This window comes from Leptosomus discolor, chromosome 6 (genome assembly GCF_034619465.1).
Source record: "Leptosomus discolor isolate bLepDis1 chromosome 6, bLepDis1.hap2, whole genome shotgun sequence".
NCBI lineage: Eukaryota > Metazoa > Chordata > Aves > Leptosomiformes > Leptosomidae > Leptosomus > Leptosomus discolor.
In genome coordinates, this window is record NC_141396.1 from 63,058,432 (window position 1) to 63,081,687 (window position 23,256).

Sequence of the window (23,256 nt, forward strand, 5' to 3'; positions counted from 1 at the left end):
CATTATTTTTCATATTTTTTTGCAACTTTATAAATGGATGTGTATAAATTGATCTTGCATTTATGTATGTGTTATGAAGTGGAGTGTTGTTTATCCAAACAGATTCAACAACAGAAAAGCCACACAAAAATGGTAAAAAGAAATTAAATTAGTAAGTCTATAGATATACACCAGACATACTCAATATTTGTGCACACATATCCTGTAAAAAGAGAGCTGTTGTAATGAAGGAAAAAGATCACAGTATGGTTATGTCACCATATTGAAATCTCTGTGACATTTAGACTATGGTCCATATGAAGCATTTTCCATGTCCTATTTTGCTGTTTCAAACTGTTAAATGTCATCCCATTAGACCAAATTCACCATCCGGATCTTTATTCCACAACATATTTAAGTACTTTGCCTTTGGTACATGAGACAGATCAGTTGTGGCTGAGGAAGGATGTTCAGCCAGTTTCTGAAAGTAGTATCACATTGTAGCTGCAGCAGCGATTGAGATCTATTCTAGTATCGGTCTTCCACTGTTTGGAATAACCCATTAGCTGGAACTTCCATCATCAAAAAAAGCAAATAAAGGACCCTACAAAAACTTGATTATTGACTTTGAGTAGGATTAATTTTCTTCTTATGTGTATGGTACCTGTTTATGTTCAGGCCCTTTTAATGATTGTTTTTGTTACGAAAATCAACCTCCAGTTTTATTTTATAGACGCTACGGTCATGGTTCTGCAAAACACTTAAGACTGTATTTGACTTTAAAGCCTTGGGGATGTGCTTAAATTCAAAGATTAATTATGTATTGTTAACACTGTGCATTTATTATTAAAAATTCCCATTACTGAAGTTAGCTGCAAGCTATGACAGGAACACAACAGAAGAGTGTCTACTGGGGAACTAATGCTTAATAAATACAGTGTAGGCACTAGAGAATGTAAGACTTGCTTTAAAAATGTCAAACAATAATTTGTAGAATTTGCAGCACAATAGCGAGAGCTTTACTCTCATGAGAAATCAGACTTTCTCTCTAAAAAACCCTGATGATCATTACAGGCAATAGCCTTTGACTTTAGACTGAGAAAAACTTGGAAACATAGCTAATTCCTAACAGTTTTGTGCAGCAGCCAAATGCTTTAGTGATTATAAACTTCCATTTTATCAACTTGTCTGTTCAGTCATTCATTACCAGTCTCATGTCTAATCGACCTTCACACATTTTGTTCCCCCTCAAAGCTGCCTGCATGCTCCTGATCCCATTTCAGACTGAACGGCTCAAAATGCATCAGATTCTGAGAGAACAGTAACCCCATCTTTCTTTTACTAATGTTTTAGATAGAAATTCCTCCTTATGGCTGAAACGATTGAGGGCTAGCTTCATCAAAAATATCTAAGCAGTGGAGGTAGGAATTAAAAAGGAAAAAGAAGTCACTCTTTCTAATTTTTATTTTAACTATGTGATTCTTTTTCATTTCTTTTGAGAACCTTAAGCAGCTTTCATACTTCCTCCCAATAGTCATCATAAACATTATTTACTTTTTAGAGTCAGGAGAGAACTGCCAAAGGCATAAAACCCCCCATAACTCTGTTTCTTGAACTATGTCCTGGTTTCACTTAATCTTGTGTCAATCCTGAGTAATTCCACCAAATTAAGCATCAAACCAAAGCAAGATATGTAATGCAAATGCCATAGATTTTTATCTGAGTGAGAAGTTCTGAGATCCTCAGGTGCTGGGGAAGCATAAAGTGACCTTGATTGTATGCCTAGTGTACTTAAAACAACTATCTGCATAGGTCAGATAGGTTTTCTGCCCCAACTGGTGAATGAATTGCATAAACAGTGGTAATGTGCCGTGGTCATGGACATGACATACTTAATCCTATAGTACAAATGATGGTGTCTTGTATTTGTACCTCTATATTCCATCCAGTTAGGTTTTACTTAACGTGCTTCCAAACAGAAAGCACTGTCTGATTCTTAGCAGTGTCCAATGGCACAGCTGGCAAATATTTTGAAGAAGCAATAGTTTATTTAGGGACATTGTTACACCATATGCTGAAAGCCAGGTAGCACCACAACCGAAGCCCATGACTCCAATGTGCACTCACAGTTCTGGGGACTGGAAACACATATTCACAACCCTACTATGGCTGGTTCCGCACACAGCGTGTCACATCAGACCCACATTATTTGCGTGGGTTTTCATACATTCCTTGTCTGGAATTTTAGGAAACAGATAATAAATTGATCTGGCAAGGCTTCACTGTTTTTCCTGTGAGAAATCCAGCCAGTAGTGTCTAAAATAGTATGTCAAAATCTGCTTTTGGGCACCCCAGTTTTGGTCAAGTTGTTGTAAAGAGAGTAGGTTCACCGCCCCGAAAAGCCATATTCCTATAGATATGCCTACACAAAGCTTAAATCCATGCTATTATTTTCATGAGCATTGTTGCATTGCTGAAAGATTCGTTATAGACAGAAGATCAAACAGTATCACTACCATAAACCACTGCAGTATTTAAGCAGATATGCATGATGATGTAGATGCATGCTGGAACAACCCTTAACATTGAAAAGGCCCACACATTTCCATCCAGTCTTTGCTTATTCATTCATTTTCAAGAATCAAACACATTTAACTGAAAAATCTTCTTTTTTTTTATTATTTTTTCCTGTTTATCATGGATAGTATAATTTGGGAGGGGGAAGGTTGTTTCTGCTTTTGCTTTAACAGATTCTTCATAAATTTTGTATCACATGTTGAAAACTCAATGAAAAGAAAATAAACCCCACATATATCTAGCTAATTCAGGTCTACGTCATTCCTCCAATTAGCATCTTGCTGGAAAGAAAGGAGAAACATGGCATATATCATAGGTAGGTATGATTTTACATATGGTGCAACCTCGAGGGTTAGGGCAGGAAAAGCCAAGTTGTAACACAAATGTTTTGGTAAACAACACTCCTCTACAGTTCACCTACAAAGTCACCGGACACTCGATGATTCATTCTGCTACCGCTTTGTGTTGCTGCAAGTGCTCAGACTGCCAGCATTAATAATTATTGTCAGGGTCTTCAAGCCAAAAATCTCATTTTTGACAAGAAAATGGCAGATGTTTGACGAATAGTATATTCTTTAGCATGGCACTTTAATTTCTTAACCTCGGGTACTGTCACAGCTGAGTGCTGCGCACTAACCCAGCAAGGAAAGGAACTTGTGTCCCTGGGCTGATCCTTTTCTATGACAAGAAAATACAGTGGAAAACACAGACAATGGTCATTTGGTGATCAGCAAGGACGTAGTTCTCAATTCTGAGAAATGCTAGGAGAGTAGATGTTTGTTACCTTGATTGACACTAATTCTTGATGGATTAATTTAATGCTCTAGAGAAAATGTTCTCATTCACAACTGGTATATTTTTATTTACATTATTATTTTGGGTGTTGGTCTGAGGGTTCTTTGGTTTCTGTTTTGGATTTTTCGGTGGAGAGGTTGGTATTAATTTGTGCAAAAACTTTTCAGGTAGGGATTGGAAAAAAAAATGAGTGAGTCTGTTAGGAATGTAAGGTCATGTAGGCTACAGAATCACAAACTGTAATTAGCGAGAATATAATCACACAGTGATTTATTTATTTTCAGATAAAGTAATTGGAAACCCTATTCTGCTTTGATTATCTATCTATAGATTTTCTGTGGTCTCAACTACTGTAAACCCAAGCAACACAGTATATTTAGTGTGTTCATAATGTTCCTGCAAGCTGTTATTCCCGTTGAACAGCCAAGGGTATGATGCCCAAAGTGGGCTACTCAAAATCCGCCCCAGTGCCTGATACAAGCAGAGGAACATGAACATACAACCTGGGTTGTCAAATCCAGCTTCCTAATCTAAACACTGTCCTTTCATCTGGTATTTATCTTTTATATTCTTACAGTGATGACGGGATCAGACCTAAATCTGTGTCCACCTTGAAAGTGGTTTTGTGGGCCACTTGCCAGAGGGATATTCCAGAAGAGCAAATCAATATTTCAAAAAGAAACTCCATCCATTTTCAATGATATACAAGAGCTTTACTGGAGCTTTGACAGGATCTGATTTTGAAATAGTTGATCGCAAGACTTATTTCTTGTGGTTACAAGATCATCTGTGATGAACGCAAGTTAAAAAGTGCTCTGCTTCTGTCATTGTGAAATCCTTAGAAGGTGGTTAGAGTGCAAATCCCTTGTGCCTTGGCCTGCACAGGTGACGTTTGCATGATGGAGCTAGCTCCTGTTATTTTCTATTTCGAAGTAGTAGTGAAAAATAGGATGACTTTGTCTTTAAACACTATCTGTGCACGTTGCTGTAAGGTGTTTTTATGGGCAATTTTATGGTTCCAATAGATATACAGACAGAGGAAAGGATACAACACTGATTTATGTTGTTGATGAGCTAGCTGGCTTTTTTGAAATCTGCCTAGGTTTCATGCTTAACAATTCTTAATAGGAAAAGAGTGTGTATTAAAAGAGAATCGTCTAATAGATGATCATTCTCCAGAAAGATCAAGGAGGCGTGCAGGTTAGAGAGCGAGAGAACAATTCTTTGATATATTCAACAGTGTGATTCTCTTTATAGAAATGTTCCTTCCATTTTTTAAAGAAGAAAAAATAATGCAAAGCTTGATGCGCTCTCACCAGTTCTATCAAAGGCTGGATTAGAATAATAGAATCATAGAATCATTCAGGTTGAAAAAGACCTTTTCCAAGCAGGTTTAGGCACAAAAAAAGGCTAAATAGTGTGTTATGAATTCCCATTGAAATGTTAGTAGCATAGATCTAGATACTTCAGATTTAAACATCTTTCAAAGCCAGTACCTAAAACAACATGTCTTGATTGCCATAACTGCTATGGAAAGCACTCATAACATCTGAAGGCTCAAGCCAGAGTGGTTCACATGAGTGTGTCTGAGCTTGTGTACCTGTGTAAATATAGATCTTTGCCTACACATGTACTGTCTGAAATACTATATCTATCCGAAATTGTTCAAGCATTGCTTTTTAAAAGACCACAAATATTTTAGCAGCGTGCACAATATAAAGCTTCTTTCTTCAATGTGAAACTGCCTACACTTAGCTAAATTCTCTGTAATATTATAACCTTTGCTACACAATCAAGTTTCCTGATCAGCAAAGAAGGTAACCTTCCTAAAGAAAGCCGGGTACAGACCTCAAATGTGTTTCTCAAGTCACTGCACTTCATCAAAATGAATAATCTAATTTTGAACTGTATTGATAAACTTCAGTTGTCATGGAGATCAGCAGAAGCGAGAACGTCCAGTGCCTAAGGCCATGAATCTTTATGAGTTACCCATGGATTTGGGTGCAGTGTTGTATCCTTTATCAGGGTAGCTTACTTACTAGGAAAGATAATGTGTTTGAGGGTTCAGATAATTTTTCAGAAACCTCAAATCGAGAGCTAACTTAGGAGACAGCAAATTAGACCATTCTGGCTGTTTTCCCTTTCCCTCCAGCACTGCTCATAGCTAAGCATGTTGTTTTGAATGCATTGTAAGGCTGGAAGGGATAAATCTTGAATTTTATTTGTCCCCAAATTAGTTTGCACCTTTTTTTCTTTGAATTGGTTACTTAGCGTAAAGATAAGCGTGGACTTGAAGCAACTGGTCATGCAGCAGTTGTTGCGAGACTGCAGACAATGGGGAATAATTCTGACATCTCTGATCTTGAACGTGCTTTCAATTTACATCAAAGCTTGATGCACACCAACATCCATGGTCTTCCATTTAATTTTTGCTACCATTCACATTTTTACTTCTACCATATGAGGACAAAAGAAGTTTAATTTCCCCTCAGTGTCTCTGCTTCTTCTTGCCATTGATTTCTTGTGTCTCACTCAGCATCTAGCATGCTTCACATCCAGTGGCTTTAGTTTTACATCTGAAGAATTATTAGGACATACTCCAAGCACGTACATAGTCATGAGAGCCTGAGGTATGGAAGGGACAAGAAAGGTGGTGCTGTGACAGTGCAGAAGGTTTTTTGATCTAGAAGGGCAAACTTCTCATAAGCCTCTTGTAACTAACACTGTGCATAAAAGAAACTGTGTGGTGCAAACTAGGTAAATGGTTAATTGCCCAGGAACAAATTCTCCTGCCTCCAAGAGGTGAAGTGCAGACCCAAAGGCCACCAGGTTACAACAGCTTAATATTGAATTAAGTCTCAATGCAGGCAGTTTAAACAAATGTACACTACCTCAAGATTGGACCAATCCGAAGTTGTGCGTATGGCTCACATCATAACCTTAGTACTTCATTTGCTGTGCACCTCTGTCATTACTGAGAGATTTCCAAACGTATATATTTCCAATGAAAACACTGGAGTTGGTCAGCTGATTAAATGTGTGCGAGCCCAGGCCTTTTCAACAAGGGCAGCACTCTCTTTTTTCATTAAGGAGGGTTATAGAGATGGGTTGAAACTTGGATTGCTGTCTGTAGGATTTTCATATAACGTGTAAGACAGGTGAGGCAAGACAACGTAACTGAAGCTTCAGAGCTGCAAATTGCATAAACTGTGCAGCTATACCGGTGCTGACCTCTGCCAGCTGACAGGACTAAGACCTGTCTATAGTACTTGAAAATCCACTCGTGGCAGACTGTGACAATAAATACTCGGCGGATTTTGCTCATTTGTTTGTTTTAAGGACACTGAGCTAGTCACATTCTCGGATATTTTACGTCTGGGTTTGGACAAGCATAGTCTTGATTTCAAACAGTAAACCTAAGTTCAAAAACATTTAAGAATCTCATTTAGTGTGGTACATTTTTCTCACTAAACATACCATACTATTGTCTTCTACACTACAGTTATATTACTGCACCTCCATCAGAATTATTCCATAATGCATGGCATTAGTGAGAATAATCTAGCTTGTTAAAATAGAATCACCAGAGTTAATACAGAGGAAGGATCAGGACATGTAGCCTTGAAGCTACAGTTCATTTAAAGACTGTTTTTGATGGAAGTATTCTGCTCTCTACTAGCAGCTTTCTTCTCTAGAGCACAACTAAATATTAAGCTTTATCTCTTCATTATTTGATCTCTGATGGTTTTCTCCATCCTTGTATGTCCACCCTATAGAAGTTAACAAAGCCAAGAATGAACAGTGTAGAAATGATTTTTGGCTCTCTTTGAACATTCTGTTCCATCTTTAAGCCTCAGTTCTGTGCAAAGGTCAAAATTATTGGGCAAAAGGTTCCAGTTCATACTCATATTTGTTAAACACTCATTTTCAGCCACAGCTATAGTCTGCAAGCAGTAATCTGGCTTCAGCCTCTGGAGAGGTGATAGTGGTTTCCTCACAGACACGCCGTTTCTGTGTCAAATTATTGTTGTAATTTCCTCGCTAGCTTTCAGTTACAATAGATTAAATCTAACTTCAGCGGAATTAAAAGTAGACCCATGTAAAGTGTATAGAGGACATTGAATGTTCTCTATAATACGGGAGCTTTGAAATCCATATGAGACCCTCGTGAGGTTTCCTACACATGTCCTAGTTTTTAGCTTGAAGTTCATTGACTTTGTAAGTATATAGGCATAAAAAAATGCAAATCGTTATGTTCCTCCAAATCAGTGAAAAACAAAGGAATCCACTGAGTTATGTCAGGCGGACCTACACAAAACAGCAAAGAGAAACAAAGCTGACCTCTCAGATGTTAAGCCAATGCAAGAGCCCTAAAAGCTAGAGACTGAAAAGCCAGATGAAGGAAAATTACTACCACCCATTAAAGTAAACTGGTTTTAATGTGTTTTGGACAAGGACTGTATAGGAGACCTCACACTTTCTCTTTTTTTTCCAGCTTGTTTTCAGATTATTCCCAGGTGTCAGAAGATGATCTTGGAGTACCTCAGACCCCTTAGAGAGGTCGGGGAAAGTTTTTTTTTGGCTTCGTGTGTTAGCAGTAAAAAGTAGAGCTGTAGGTAAAAGACTAAGACTTTGTCAAAAGGTGACTAGACGAAGACTTTTGTGCTTGTTTTCAACTGAAGAATAAACAGAGTTGCCTTTTTTTATGAAGAGCACAGCAACGGTTGTACTTTTAGCAAGACAGCATGGGATCCACCTGATTTAATAACATGATCATGCTGGGCTTCTTCCAGAGTCAGTAGAGATCTACCCAGTCCAGAGAACAAAATCCTGAGTACAACTTACTTCATTCTAAACAAGATGTTTAAAATAGGTCAGATGAATCTCACTTTGTGGTCTGTTTCTCACTACTGACTGCAAAGCTAGCATGCGGTGACAAGGTAAAATGCATACAGCTATACTGTTAACTTTGAAAAATAGAAGAAATAACAACTTTACTGAGAAGAATTCATATTCATTCTGTGTCTGGATGAGAGGGGTGAATGAGTCTACTTGCACACACTGTGTCAGGGCCCACAGTTGCTGCGGCAGGGTGGAATCATAGTCTGTTGTCTGCTCAGAGAACGAGTTCAGTTTTCCAAACTGTTTACATCTGATCTGTAAGTCCAGGCTTTTTGTAAACGTAGGTGGTGTTTTGTCCAGGAAGCAAGTCTAGCTTCAGGAAATCCTTAGCTATCAAGCAAAAGCTATAAAAATATCAGCTATAGGTAACGGGGCATGTAGCAGAAATAATAGATGGTACAGCTTAATTTTATTTTTTTTTTTCTCTCTCTCCTATACAATCTTTCTACTTTCACTTTGGTTAATTTTTTTACTGCATTTTCAATACTTTATTTCATTGATTTGTTTCAACATTCCTTTTCCTACTACTACATGGTTGCCAATCCTTGTAGTGAGGTTACACAGAATTCCTTGAGCAAGTGCACAAAGGTTCTTAATGAGACACGGTTTTAATTTGTATGACTCAAATTCTACCTTTATCGTGCTTGCCCAAAGGATTCCCCTTCAGCATATTCAGGGACAACCCACAAACTCCGTCATTCCCTCTGTGTTACTAGTGACCTAACCCCACAATCCTGGTCTTTTTCATTATGGACTACACAGCCTTGGTAGTAGAACATATCTCCATTCCCCTGAACCGGCATGCTCATTTTACTCCTCTTAAGCACCTCTGAGAAACCTACACAGACTTTAGGACTGAATTGCAATTACCTCTGCCTCAAATTTGTGTACTCTCTCATTTGCATTAACTTGCCAGATGTCAAGGTGTTGGGTCTGACGAGATGGTCTTCAGCCACATCTTACATCACTCATTTAATCCTGGGAATGTTTAACTTTTTCTTTCCCCTTCCACCCTAGCACCCTCCCTCTTCCTCCCAGATGCAGCTGCAGTCCATGCACAGGACACATGCGGTGAGACTCAGCTTGTTTGCCTTTAGCTGTCTAAAGTCTTGTATTTAATCTAAGCAGTCTAGTCGTCGTCTATGGTCAAACTGAGAGACCAGGGCACCTCCGTAAGACAATGCATCCCGTATGTCTTAGACACCTCTGTTACACAGGTCAGCCCAGCCTCTGGAAGTGCCTGTTTCTTTCCATGATTGAGTGAGTCAAAGGTTCAGTTTAAATTTGTCTTAGATACATATAGTTAGATGTGACCAGTTCCATTCTGTGTGTGCCTACAGAGATCTGAGGATCCTGCCCTAATTCATGTAGTGTTTTGATATCCATAATCTCATTCATATTAATTTGCTCTTATTTGGCTGTTTTTAACTCCTTCTCATTTCTTTCTGGTTCCTGCCTCCTCTGTCTCTTCTCTCTTTCTCCCTTTCCTTCCACCAACGTTTCTGCTTTGATAATAAATAAATAAACAAACAATTTAAATAAAAAAAGTGGGGGGTGGGGAAGGAAAGAAAGCTTCTATCATTCTGTACTCTAAAGATTTTTGGGTCACTTTACAATATCTACCATCAGAGAGAGGATTCTACCTAAATTAGACAGGATGGTAGGAAAAAATGTTAACAAACAGCACTAAAATATTACCGTTTTCCTAAGAGGTGCTAGCGAAGTTTTCCATCAAAAGCCCATGTGTAAATGTCCCCTCATTGGGTGGGGAGTGGCAGTTAATTCTTAGATACTATTTTCAAAATAAAGTCTGCCCTTTATGATAATTCTAGCAAATATCAAGTGCTGTCATGTTAGGTCTACGCACTAGAAAAACTTGTAATGAAAATCAATCCCTTCCGAATAAAACAGGGCACAAGCAATAAAGGAAACATGGGTGGGGATATTTTTTTCCAGATTACCATGGCAACATTAAGCACATCACTGAAGAACACAACCCCCTATAACACCCCACAACCAAGGGTTTTCAAAGTGATTATTGATTTTTAGATGTTATGTTTTCAGGTTGTATATCTAAAAATGCTTTCACAAGCACTGCTTTTCAACATAGGCTGAGCAGCCCTCTTGTGGTAAAAATCAGTCTGATAAAATGTGTTTCAGATCAGGTGGTCAAAAAAATGAGTGAGGCACTCAAAATCCGTAGTCGATTATGAAAGTCTCAGTCATAGTAAAAAGGAAGTATCTCTAAAACTTCCCTCCTTGATTTGATAATTTTTAGCTGACAATTAATGCACAACTCGGCTCTGTGAAAAACAGAGGTGGTGCAAAATTTTATCACAGAAGTGATACTGTACAAGTAAAAGTCATTTTCATATTTACTCCCTCAGCATCGTCCAAGAAATGATATTCATTTTACAAGCTGAAACATGATTACTATTTCTATTTGCTGGATGCGTGTATGCCACAATACTGTATTCTTTCCAGCTCCTAGGCTATAATCTTTAATCAAAATGCAGTTGTCAGGTATTGATTACCCAAAAGGAAACAAAACAAAAGAAAAATCTAGTAAATGGGATTGGCTTAAAGGAGTTAACAGTAGAGAGAAATTCAATCTCTTTTCTATTTATTCTATTTTACTATTCAATTTATAAACTGCACCTTCCATCTATGGTTAGGTGAACTCAAATTTTAGACTGTACATATTAGCAGAGCAACAGAAACAGAGTTTGATTCGTTTGAATGAAGTTAGACGTTTGCCTTGTAGGCAATTGCTTTAAAGAAATCATAATATTATCATTTATAGTCAATGGAGATTTAGTCAGGGTAGTCAGCGGTGTTTGCTGTGTTGTTCATCCTGTCCTAAAGTGGACATCTAAAATAGGTCAGGTATACCCTGACAAGTAAGTGTGTATTTCTCTCTCTACTACCTCTTCTCTCTGATGATTCTGAAGGGACGAAGGATGTCCGGTTTACTTAGTCATCTATACTGTAAATAGCCATCTCCCCTGAGGTGAATCCTACCAAAACAACCATGTGTTGAAAACAAAACAATCTCCCCTCGAAAGTTGTCAAGAAACCACTGGTTTCAATTCTCATGTTTTTCAGCCCACTGTAACAGATAAAAAATCTCTTACAAGATGCATCAAAATGCCTTGCCATGGTGCTTTATATTACCCTCCTTGATAGCTGATTTAAATTAGCCTCTCTCTGGCTAGTAGTGAATGTAACCATTGCATTCTCCATAGAAGCTTTTTCTAGAATACAACATGTAGAGATCAGCGTCCTGGTCCATAATATAGGTGCCTGCTGCTTTTATGACCACACCTGTCTTAGTGCGTGTGAGAAAAAATGAGCGGTACCTCTGAATTACCAGTCAGACATGCAGTTTCCATACTGAACTCCCCTTCCCATGCATCAAGGAAGCTGGGCAAAAAAGTGCTTTGGTGTCCTTGAGAGTATTCTTCACTATAAAGAAAGAACCCACGCTACCCTGGGTACCTACACATGAAAATGAGGAACACCTGATCTGACTTCATCTTAGATTAATCTCCATCCTACAAGTTTATGTTACTATCTAATTGTTCTCCACAAGCGTGCAGTCAACTTTCATTTAATATATGGTTCCGTTACCCCCTGTACAATTCCAGACTGCAAAGTTCTTGTGTATTTTGGATGCGTTAACGCTGCCCGCCTGCCTCCAGATTGTTCAATCTTTGGTTTGTTTGTGAATCAACACATCACAATCGCCAGCGACAGCCAGTGCAATTTTTTTTGTTGTTGTTCATTTTTGCTTCAGTCAAGCAGCTGGTTTGTGCTGTAATTTCATTCTGTCGTGTCTGTTTTCCATCGTTGTGACGTGTCTCATGGAATGTGTTGAAAGTGACCTACCTTGGCCTGTTCACAATATGCTGAAAAAAATGCTAATCTTGTCATATTTAGCAGCTGCGTTCAGAAATGCTACTGTAAGCCTAAGAGGGCTAACCAGCACTCTTGCAAGATGTCAGAACTATCAACCATTACCCTGTAAGTGTACGCAATCCTGTGACATTACTGTGTTTGTATGACGCATGTTGCAAGTAAATGAATGGATATTAGCAGAGGGGTAGTAACTAGAGAGCAAGCATTCATTTAGTCCTTGTTGCATGTAGAATTTTTTGTTGTTGTTCTGTGCTTTTGCCGATGCACTATGATCAAGGATTTTAAGGTTGTTTGGTGGTTTTTTTGAATTTTGTAATTATGGCTGATGCTATCTATGGTTTTGGGTAGTGTCTGTATAGAACTATTAACAGTTGCTCTTTATTATACAGCAAAGAGATGAGAGCTGGTCATACTGAGAGTAAATTTTTCACCTGAAAGTTTGCTAGAACAGGGGCAGGGCAAGATTGAGTGACTCAGACGCTCAGCTGGTGTAAAACATCTTACATCCATTGAACTGAGTGAAGCTGTGTTAGTATACACCCAGGGGTAAGGAAAGACTAAGCTTAACCTAATATCAAAATATTATTTGTCTAGTCAGAAGTCATTGTCAAAGATTTGCCTATGGAGAGTGAAGCGTCTATAAAAGTGAAGAAGTGCCATTAAGTCTAGAGACATGTGAATTAATCACTTTCTCACAGTGCACCTCACTCTCTGTTACTTGTACAAGAAGCCCACAAGATTCCTTCAGATGAGGCGTACTTTTCAGAAATCTACTATACAGTGTGTTCCCTGATGAACTTTCCCCTGACTTTCACAGCAGTCTTGTAAGTGCAAATCTACACCCTCAGAGATATCCTGCCACACAGATGCAGCAGTCCAGCATTTTGCTGAAGAATACTTAGCAGTTATCTTTGACACCATTAAGGGAAAAAAAAAGTTGTTTTGTAACTTATACGCGCATATTTTGTTATGTTTGTTAGCTACAAAAAAAAAAAAAAGTTAAATATGAAAATAAATTTTCTCTGTGATTTTACATTCCCTCAAGGTATTTAAGAAATAGATCAATGAAGATGCTCAAAAGACTCAGTCAACAGACAGACACTGTGCAAAAGCAGACAGAAGAAACAGAGAATAGAAGAACAGTCAGCAGGTTCATATTCTATATTGAGAGAAGCTTGAAGTCTAAGAACAGTTAGGTTAAACTAGGACCTACTTTTAGGAGGAGATTGAAATATGAAGTTCACTGTTTAATCTACAACCTGATGCAGCATAGAATTCATGTTGAGCCTTTGCAGAGAAACAAATTTCACATTAAGTATGTGCAGTGTTTCAGAAAGGTATCAGATTGACAACTCCCTAAGGTAAAATCCTCTGCTTAGTCAGTGGCAAGAAGAGTTCAGCTTAAACAGAAAAACTCCATACGCTTCCAATAAACATAATTAAACTTTGTTTTTTGTGCTAAAATATGAAAACCTCAGTAAGCTTCCACTGCTTTTCAAGTGCTTGGTCTGAAGATGCGATTTATGTATGGGAAGATTGAAAAGCTGTAAATTCCCATGTTTAAGTGTCACCTCAGGTCTTCAAAAGTGATCCTACAGATGTAATTAAGCTTTTGGAAAAGACATGTATCTGTCAGGGAGATTACTGATGTTCCTGAAAGGCACATGTTGACTATGTTTAGCATCATTTTGATAAAATAGATACTTTTGTTTATTAAACATGAGCCATATTAAGCATTTCATTACCGATGACCTCCTTTACTTTCATGGTTTATCCTTCTTTTTGAAATATTGTCGTGATTACTTTTTGTACATATTCATCACTGAGTTATGGCCAAAGAGATGGGATTCCTCTAATCTAAGCTTCACAAGGCAACAGTGCAGCAATTTATATGACAAACTCAGTCCAGATCCCCTTTGTAGTCAATGGAGAGACTTAGGATGTGATAAAGCCTTCCTTAGGGACAGATAATTCATCCTTGTGCCTGTTACTCTCCTTTGACAATAAAGTGAATGTAGGTGAATCAATTGAACTAAAAATTCAAAAGTGAGTCAATTGAACTAAAAATAGATGTCGTCACTGAAGATACCTCATAACTTTAGTCTAGTCAGTACGTACATCATTAGATGCATTCGCTACACACCCATGGGGTTTACAACAGGAATCACCTCCTCTTGAAGAGGCATCTATAGCAGGCAAGAACTATGCCTTAGAGACATTATGTTAATAATTTCTATATAGATATCTACAGTATGCATAACCAAACCTTGGTGAGATGAATGTTGTTCTACATGACCAGCATAGACCTTGATGTATTCATTGCAAATATTTATATTTGATCAAATTAATTTCTCTTGATGCTCAGCATTTAAACCAAAAAATTCTCTTTGAAGATGCAGGCCTAAATATCAAAGCAACAACTACAGAATCTTCCTTCAAAGGCTATGGTTTTGAAAATATTTTTCTTCTTTTGACAGTCTGTGATATTTTGTCTCAAAAAAGTTGGGTGCTGAGAACCTCTTAAGACAAAGGCAACACATTATTTGCCAGAGTAAAAGTTACTCTGTATTTTATACTTACCTTAATAACACACAGTGTCATTTGTCAAGTCTTATGTAAGTTACAAAGGCTTTTTTGAGCTACATGACTTTGCAATTAATCCAACAGAAGCAGCTACTGTCCCAGCAGAAATGGCACAAGACGCATCTTCAGTGCAGTAGAGATACCTGAAACTGATGGGAGATTAAGCTCTAAGCTAAGATTTTCACCTCTCAGAGACAGAAAAAAGATTGACAACCACAAATTTCCCTACACAATTGCTTCTGGAGCTTCAGGTCCCCGGATATAGAGGACCCATGTTTTCTGATGGCCTCCTTGATTCATTCCAAATGGCATCCTCACGTACCCATCTCAGCAGTTTTTACAGTTGTATCTCCATGTTCAGAATCTAGAAATATATCTTTGTAACATCCCATTCACAGAGCTGGAAGAACTGATTTAAACCATTTAGAACCCCTTGGTCTTTGTTCCCTGTTGCACAGTTGCTCAAAATTTTTATCTTTTTTTTTTTATTTGATGCACAGTTGATGTGTTTGTTTAGATCTAGGAACCCAGTTTAAAATGCAGAGTAGGAACACACTGGAATATTCAGTAGAAATCACTGGAATTTCTACTCAGCAATGCAACATGATGTGTATTTTAATTTGTAATTCATACCCAGTTATGTCATAGGTAATATCCATAGGCACTTCAGCAGTCTCCTTAATAAGTGTGGATGTGCAATGGAAAAAAAAAAGACACAGTTCCTTCAGATACCGGTCAACCTTTCTACTTTCTATTCCTTTTACTTTAAAGAAGTCTTTCCATAATTCAACAGAGAAGTGAAGTAAAACAGAGGACACCATTATCTGTGTCTTTTTGTACTAACACATTATGGAAAGGCCACATTCATAGCCATGCTATTGGAGAAAATATTTTGTTTAAACTCTTTTTAAGGAAAATGAACAGCTGAAAAATAGAATGTCAGCCTCCACAAAAATTGAAATACAACTTGCTTTTTTTTACAGTAACTTTAAGACATTCCTTTACCTGTTGGAATGTAAACAAGGCCTTTGCTAGACATTTTGGAGAGCATATCTCTTGTAAACAGCCAGTTTAAGCCCAGCTGAGTGATTATTGTCCTCAAAACTCTTGGGTCCATTCCCCAAGTTTCTTGCTTGCTGGAAGAGTGTGGGAAGAAAAGAAGATTAATATCTTTGGCTGTTACACTCCTGAGAATTTCACTATATTCTTTAACATCTTCATTTCACCATTGAACATAAACATACGTGTCTCACAGGTACTGCTTTAAGTCTTCCTTCTTCCTAAAGCTCTCGAAAAAACACAGTTCATCATCATCCACACAGTCATTAGTATCTCTCAAGTTCTTCTTATCATTAAAATCTTCTTTTCCTCTTTACAGATCTTAATAATTTATAAACTTCAAAATAGGTTACTTCTTACATTTCATGTGCTTTCTTCCTGACTTTTATGACAATATTGAAGACAGTATCTCTAATAAACTGATGATGACATTATATTTCAAGATTTTACAAACTAATTGTATGATTAATCAGATATTATTAATGCCAGAAAACTGACAAAAAAAAACCTTCCTCTGCATCTTTCCAAAATTAATCTTTTATGACTGCAGTGCGATACAACATACTGATAGATAATGCTGTTCTCATTTATCTTTTTCTTGTTGTTGTTGTCACTAATTCTGAATATAAAGGTTAACAGATTTTGAGAGATGATATTCTTTGTCCAGTTTGCTATCATGATTTTTTTTTTTATTTTATTTTTTTATTCCACAGCTAATTTAAGGCACTTATGTTCTTTATATACTTTTTTGTTTATGGAGATGGTATTATTCTACAATCTTTTCCACAATATTTCTGTTCTTTCTCATCAATCTGATTATATGTCCATAGAGAAAAAGGACTAGAAAGGACCTTGAAAGGTCTTTTAGTCCATACACTGGGTCACTCCTATATAGCTTGCTTTTTCCAGAGATCACTAAAGTCGGCGACTCTGTATGCTCTTCATCAGCCTTCTCCAAGGTTGTTCCTCTCTTGTTAAAAAACTTTTGGTCAGTGCCTGACTTGGTAATTCACAAGAACTGTGTTCTCTGATTTGTGGGGTCTCTCACCAAGACTTGAGATTTGGTGTACATCGGACTAGTGAATCATGTGTGTTTACTACAACCTCAAGGCAACGGTTGTAACTTGTTTATTTCCATTAGTGCACAAGGTATGACCGAGGGACACCAGCGATGAACTGATGTCCCATTTTCAGTTTAGCGTTGGGTATAACACCACATGTTCACAGAGTTCTTGGAGATGTATTAAGTCTCCACTTTCAGTGAGACAAACACATCATTTTGGGGATATCATTGAACATGTATTAGCAAATTCGCGCATGTCTGCAATATACCATATAGATGTAGAGTAGAGTGAACACTTGAATTTAAAAAAGCTATTCCAAAAATCTTTATGGATTTTTAGCTTCCTTTGTTTTCTATCTGCTTCTTTAACTTGAAGGAAATCAATCATATTTTTTCCTCTTTGAAAACATCCTGGAGGTTACTTTAGGCTATTTTGTTTATAATAAAGCACTCGCCTTCTTTTCAGATGAACATTTGCTTTCTCTCGTGTCTTTTTTGATGATCAATCAACAAATGATGCTGACCAAAGCATGTATAAGTCTTGGCTGGACCTTTGCTTTAGGGTAATTTCATCCATAGTAGGTTAAGTGCTTACAGGTACTCAGGTTCATTTTCAGCCCATTTGTTTATACCAACTGGGTTTGATTTCCCTCTAAAAGCTCTTTATTCTGATGCAATGGAAATTAGTTACACAATGGAATTACACTTAGGTTTCCAACAGTATAAATGAGACAAAAATCAAGACCTTGAGGAACAGTCACGAGTATAAGAACATAGATGGGGTTTTTAGCTTTATTTGTATTGCTGTTTTGGAATTTTTGTTATGCAGAAATAAATTCACACACACACATACATAAAGTGATTTCAAACACTCCACTGGCATTAAACAATTGGGTGAGAGGTTTGTTTTCATGTTATGGTAGCAGTCTGAATCCCTTAGCAAGATTACCCTCCTCATGTTTGGCACGGTAGAAAAGGTCTCTGCTTATAATAACGCAAATTAAAATAAGAGTACAGAGTATTAAACATTACTAATGTGCTATTATTGTAGCAGTGTGAAGAAGTGGGATCAAACTACAGTACGTGTGAAATCACTGTTTGGGAACAAATGGGAATGTTGTATATTTGTTTGTACAATTATAGTCTATGTATTTCCCAACAGGCAGGCCACAAAATATTTTCTGTGTTTTCTTCTTTAATTAAAGGACAAGTTGTTTATTACAAGGCTGCATTAAAGTTCTTTCACTCTATTATAACAGGAGACTGGCTCGCTCTACACTCCTGCTTATCCCCTTGTTTGGAATTCACTACACGGTGTTTGCTTTTTCTCCTGAAAATGTCAGTAAGAGGGAGAGACTAGTGTTTGAATTGGGACTGGGATCTTTCCAGGTGATTATACAGTGAATTCTGCTTTTGTTAAAAAGAAATCTCTATTCATTATAACTTCTTTGCATGCACAGTTCTCAGACTGTGTGTTTATTCATTTATGTATATGTTTTGCATACTAGGATTTCGGTTTTATTTGTTTGTTTGTTCGCTTTAACTCCAGCGATTTTCTCGCATTTGCTGAAGGATTTGAATTACATTATTTTTTTCTCTTCCATTTACCTAGGGTTTTGTTGTTGCTGTTCTCTATTGTTTCTTGAATGGGGAGGTAAGACTTCTAATATTTAACCTCCCTCACCCGCCATCCCCATCCCATTTCGTTGTGGGAGTAACTGCTATTCTAACCTTCACTGTAACTCATCATCTACCATATTCCCTAATACCTTAGGCTGAATCTCACAATGTCTCAGCAAAACAAAGAGGATGTGTGATGTCTTTATTAAACCAAAATATTGGCCTTGCCAGAGATGATGGCTCAGATTAATGCCCCCTAACAGAGGCAGGGACTGTGCTTGTCTCTTTGGTTATGTCATCCCAGGTGCAGAACTTGACACGTGTCTTTGTTAAACTTCACACAGTTCCTGCTAGCCCACTCTTCCAGCCTGTTCAGCTCTGTCTTTAAGGTGGGTCTGCCTTCTGACACGTCAACCTCACCAGCCCGATTGGTGTCATCAGCCAACTTGGTGAGGGTGCTTTCGGTTGTATCATCCAGATAATTTATGAAGATGTTGAACAGTATGGGGTCCAGTATCAATTCCTGGAGGACCCACTAGTGACAGGCTGCCAGCCTGAATAAAAAAAACATTGTTCACCACCCTCTGAGTGTGGCCTGTTAGCAAATTCCCTACCCATCTTGCAGACTGCCCACCCAATCCGTGTCTTGCCAGCTTGCCTAGGAGAAGGCTGTGGGAAACAGTGTCAAAAGCTTTGCTGAAGTCCAGGTAAACAACATCCACTGCTTTCCCCATGTCAACAGAAAATATTATTTTGTTGTAGTAGATGATCAGGTTAGTCTGGTATGATTTGCCTTTGGTAAATCCTTGCTGGCATTTCCCAATCACCTGCTTCATTTGGGTTGTGATAGTTTCTAGGAGGTCTCATTCCATATTTCCCCAGAGACTGAAGTAAGACTAATAAGCCTGTAGTTTCCTGGGTCCTGAATAGAATAGAATAGAGTAGAATAGAATAGAATAGAGAGGCTCTTTTGAACCCTTCCTGTAGATTGGTAGGACATTTGCCTTCTTCCAGTCATCAGAGATGTTCCCTGATCTCCATGACTTTTCAAATATTATAGACAGTGGCATTGAAACAATGTCAACCACTTCTCTCAACATCTTGGGGTGGATTCCATCTGGGCCCATAAGTTTATGTGGGTTGAGCTCCTGTGAGAGGCCACAGATCAGCCCTTCCTCCACTGCTGTTTGGTCGGCACATGTATTGTCATAGCTACTTGATCCTTTGACCTGGGGTCCAGCTGCACCAATAAAGACAGAGGGAAAGAAGTTATTGAGAACCTTGGCCTTGTCAGCATTATTAGTGACTAGTTTCCCTGTGTTGTTTAGCAATTGACCTATGTCTTACCTGTGCTTCTGCTTACTTCTCATGTTTCCAAAGAACCATTTCTTGCTGTTGGCTTTTTTGGCCATTTTCAGTTCTAGCTGACCTTAGGCTTCCTGACTGCATCTCTGCATGTCCTAGCAAGGTTCTTGTAGCTGTTTACAGGCATTTGGCTGCCTTTCCATAAGTAGTATGTTTCTTTTTTTTTGCTTTTAAGCAAAAGCATGTTGTTAAGACAGCTTGTCTTTTGTTCTGTCTTCTTCCTTTCCCTTTGTAGGAGATGGACTGTCCTTGTGCTTCCAGGAGGCTATTCTTGAGCCTTCTTCTCAGCCCTCGCAAGCTTCTTTGCCCTCCATGGATGCTTTCCATGGAATCCCTTGTAGCTGAGCTCTGAGCATATTGAAATTGGCTTTTCTAAAATCCAGGGTCTTTGTCATACTGCTGGTCTTCAGTGTGCTCAGCACTACCTTAAGCTCCACAATGTTATGATCACTGTATCCAAGGCTACCATTGGAGGTTAGTTATGTTGTCAAATAAGTGTTCTTGGTTTGTGACAAGTAGATCTAGCAATCACAGAATCTTTTATGTTAGAAAAGACCTTGAAGGTCCAACCATTAACTTAACGCTACGAAGTCCACCACTAAACCATGTCCCTAAGCACCACATCAACACTCTTTTAAATACCTTCAGGAACGGTGACTCCACCACTTCCCTGGGCAGCCTGTTCCAATGTTTGACCACCCTTTCAGTGAAGAAATATTTTTCTAATATCCATTGTAAACCTCCTCTGACGCATCTTGAGGCTGTTTTGATGAATTAATCTACCAGAGTATTGAGGAATGCTCCCTCAAACTTCTCCAAAGTAAAGAACCCTAGGTCCAGTCACCTGAACTTTTTGTATATCAGTGCATGTAGTCTGGGCAACAAATGGGAGAAACCAGAGCTCTGTGCCCGGTCAGAGTTATGATATTATAGAAAACACAGCAATGTGGTGGGAAAACTCACATGATTGTAAGACCACAATGAATGGTTACAAACCAGCTGGCATTACTGGATACCCACCTGTCCCACCTGCAACAGTTGTTTCATCTACTATTTCCATGAGTGCTGAAAGAAAAGCCAGAAGGTCCTCTCTAAAACTAATCCAGAGATAGGCACCTTCCAAGGTAACATGCCCAGTGTGTCAGATTTCCTGTAGCCCCTTGGAGGTGGTTCTTAGCCAGAAGAACACGACCAGATTAATTAAAACCATTTTACCTTTCAAGACATTAGAGAATGTCTTGTGCTTCTGCTAAAGTACTCAGGGTAAGAAAGGGTTCACCTTTGGTTTATTACACTGTTACAGATGCAAACACTATTTTCTTTTTACAGAGGCAGTATACCTCCATACTCTATCTGATATATACCTATCTATATCCAAAATAGAGATGTAGAGGTACTAGAAGGAAAATGTAAGTTTTCCACTCAGATTTTTCCTCCCTGTAGTTTGTGTCCATACATTTGTAACACCTGTTTAGCATTTTGGTGTATGCTGATCCATTTTGACAATTGTATTAGTCTGGGAAACTCTAGCAATGACTGTTAAGAAGAACATCTTTGACACAGCAGCTCATTGGAGACTGGAAAAATATACTGGGAAAAATCTCTCTACATATTGACTTGTTCTTACTCTGTTTCATTCAGAAATATGCTACAGGCTACTGTAGGAATTAGTAATAGACTGAGTAAATGTTGGTCTCAGATAGTATAGTTTTTCTTATACTAAATCCTTGCTATCTTAGGCATATAGGTACACACAGGCACGCTCAGCAGGACTGCAAGAAACTTGGTCATGAATGAAAAGTAGAAAAACTATAGAATTATTTGCTTATTTTATAATTGAACTTCTGACCATGTATTGTTTTACTCTTGGTGATTTACTGTGGGTACCCATGAAAAATCCTCAACGGAAAGGAGGGTGCCACAGAAATGTATTGATCCAAGAGCTGTTGTCTGCTTAGAGGTGATCTGAAAGCAGGAGGCAAAGTTTTCAGTAGACATGCATCCGTGAATAGCAGGTGAGAAACAAGTTGCCTGTGTGGACAGGTTATTTCATTACTGTCACTTAGTTGCTGGTTTCTTTGGCTCCTTGTTGTGTGCTTGATCCTGGACATTGACGAACAAAGGATGTTTTTTCCAAGAAGCTAGCTCAAGAACTATGCTGGAGTTAGTGTTGAACAGGTCTTCTATGTACTTCTGGCCTGATCCTAAAATATCTGAAGTCAGAGAGACAGAACCCAGCCTCTTTTTCCCACTGCATGCCTGGACCTCTTTCAGACATGGAGAAGTCACTTCAGATTTTGCTGAAGTGAGGAGTTTAATAATAGTCTTAAAAATAGTTCTCTCAAATTGTGGGCTTTTTTCTGATCTTGATAATTTGTCAGCATGTCCTCGAGCGGCTAAGTACATAAAAAATGACCTTTTGAAGTTTCTCCCTAAAGGTGCAATCAGAAATAAAGAGAAAATGGAGGAGCTGGAAAGTCAACCGGTATTTTGCTGTGGATTTCAAACATCGTCATCCTTCTCTAGCGAGCAGCGGAGTGAACGGGGGGACACAACTCTCCATTCTGAGCAAGAGCAGCTCTCAGATTCGGATGTCCAGCATAAATGCGGAGAACCTAGCGACATGAGCAGCTAAGGAAACAAATCAATTAACAAGCAAATCAAAAACCGTCCCTTTAAAAAGAATAAAAAGAAATCATAGTTTTGGTGGTGGTGTAGGCCTTTCCTTTCCTTTCCTTTCCTTTCCTTTCCTTTCCTTTCCTTTCCTTTCCTTTCCTTTCCTTTCCTTTCCTTTCCTTTCCTTTCCTTTCCTTTCCTTTCCTTTCCTTTCCTTTCCTTTCCTTTCCTTTCCTTTCCTTTCCTTTTCCTTTCCTTTCCTTTCCTTTCCTTTCCTTTCCTTTCCTTTCCTTTCCTTTCCTTTCCTTTCCTTTCCTTTCCTTTCCTTTCCTTTCCTTTCCTTTCCTTTCCTTTCCTTTCCTTTCCTTTCCTTTCCTTTCCTTTCCTTTCCTTTCCTTTCCTTTCCTTTCCTTTCCTTTCCTTTCCATAGGGGTGAAAAAACAAAGGAAATGTGTATATATATCTTTTTAACAATCACTGTAAATACTGAAATGTACTCAAGGCCATTAATGCAAAAATGTTTAAAAGATAAATAACAGGCCAAGCCCACACACTCAATGATTTACATTTCAGAGCATCTGCAAGTAATCTGTTGTCAGTCAAAAGTAACAAGTGATTGCTGTGCAGTTGTGATCCTTGGTTGCCAAACTGATATTACCCTGTGAATGGACACAACCATTGTTATTTTTCAAATCGGTTTCCATTTTGTTTTGGATTCGCCTTTTTTTTTTTTTTCGTAGTCAAACATATCTTAGCCTGTCCCTGTCTTTTGGCATGTG

The 23,256-nt window shown here is 38.2% G+C and overlaps 1 protein-coding gene across 1 annotated transcript in view; it reads left to right on the top strand.

The window, feature by feature from the left end:
* ADCYAP1R1 (ADCYAP receptor type I) overlaps nucleotides 1–22,496 on the top strand; it is a 134,229-nt gene extending 111,733 nt beyond the window's left edge. The window contains exons 13-17 of the mRNA XM_086467335.1: nucleotides 9,271–9,324; nucleotides 12,193–12,276; nucleotides 18,136–18,265; nucleotides 18,489–18,530; nucleotides 22,287–22,496. Coding sequence (XP_086323461.1) covers nucleotides 9,271–9,324; nucleotides 12,193–12,276; nucleotides 18,136–18,265; nucleotides 18,489–18,530; nucleotides 22,287–22,496 — 520 coding nt within the window. The remainder of the gene's footprint in view (nucleotides 1–9,270; nucleotides 9,325–12,192; nucleotides 12,277–18,135; nucleotides 18,266–18,488; nucleotides 18,531–22,286) is intronic.
* The last annotated feature ends 760 nt before the right edge of the window (nucleotides 22,497–23,256 follow it).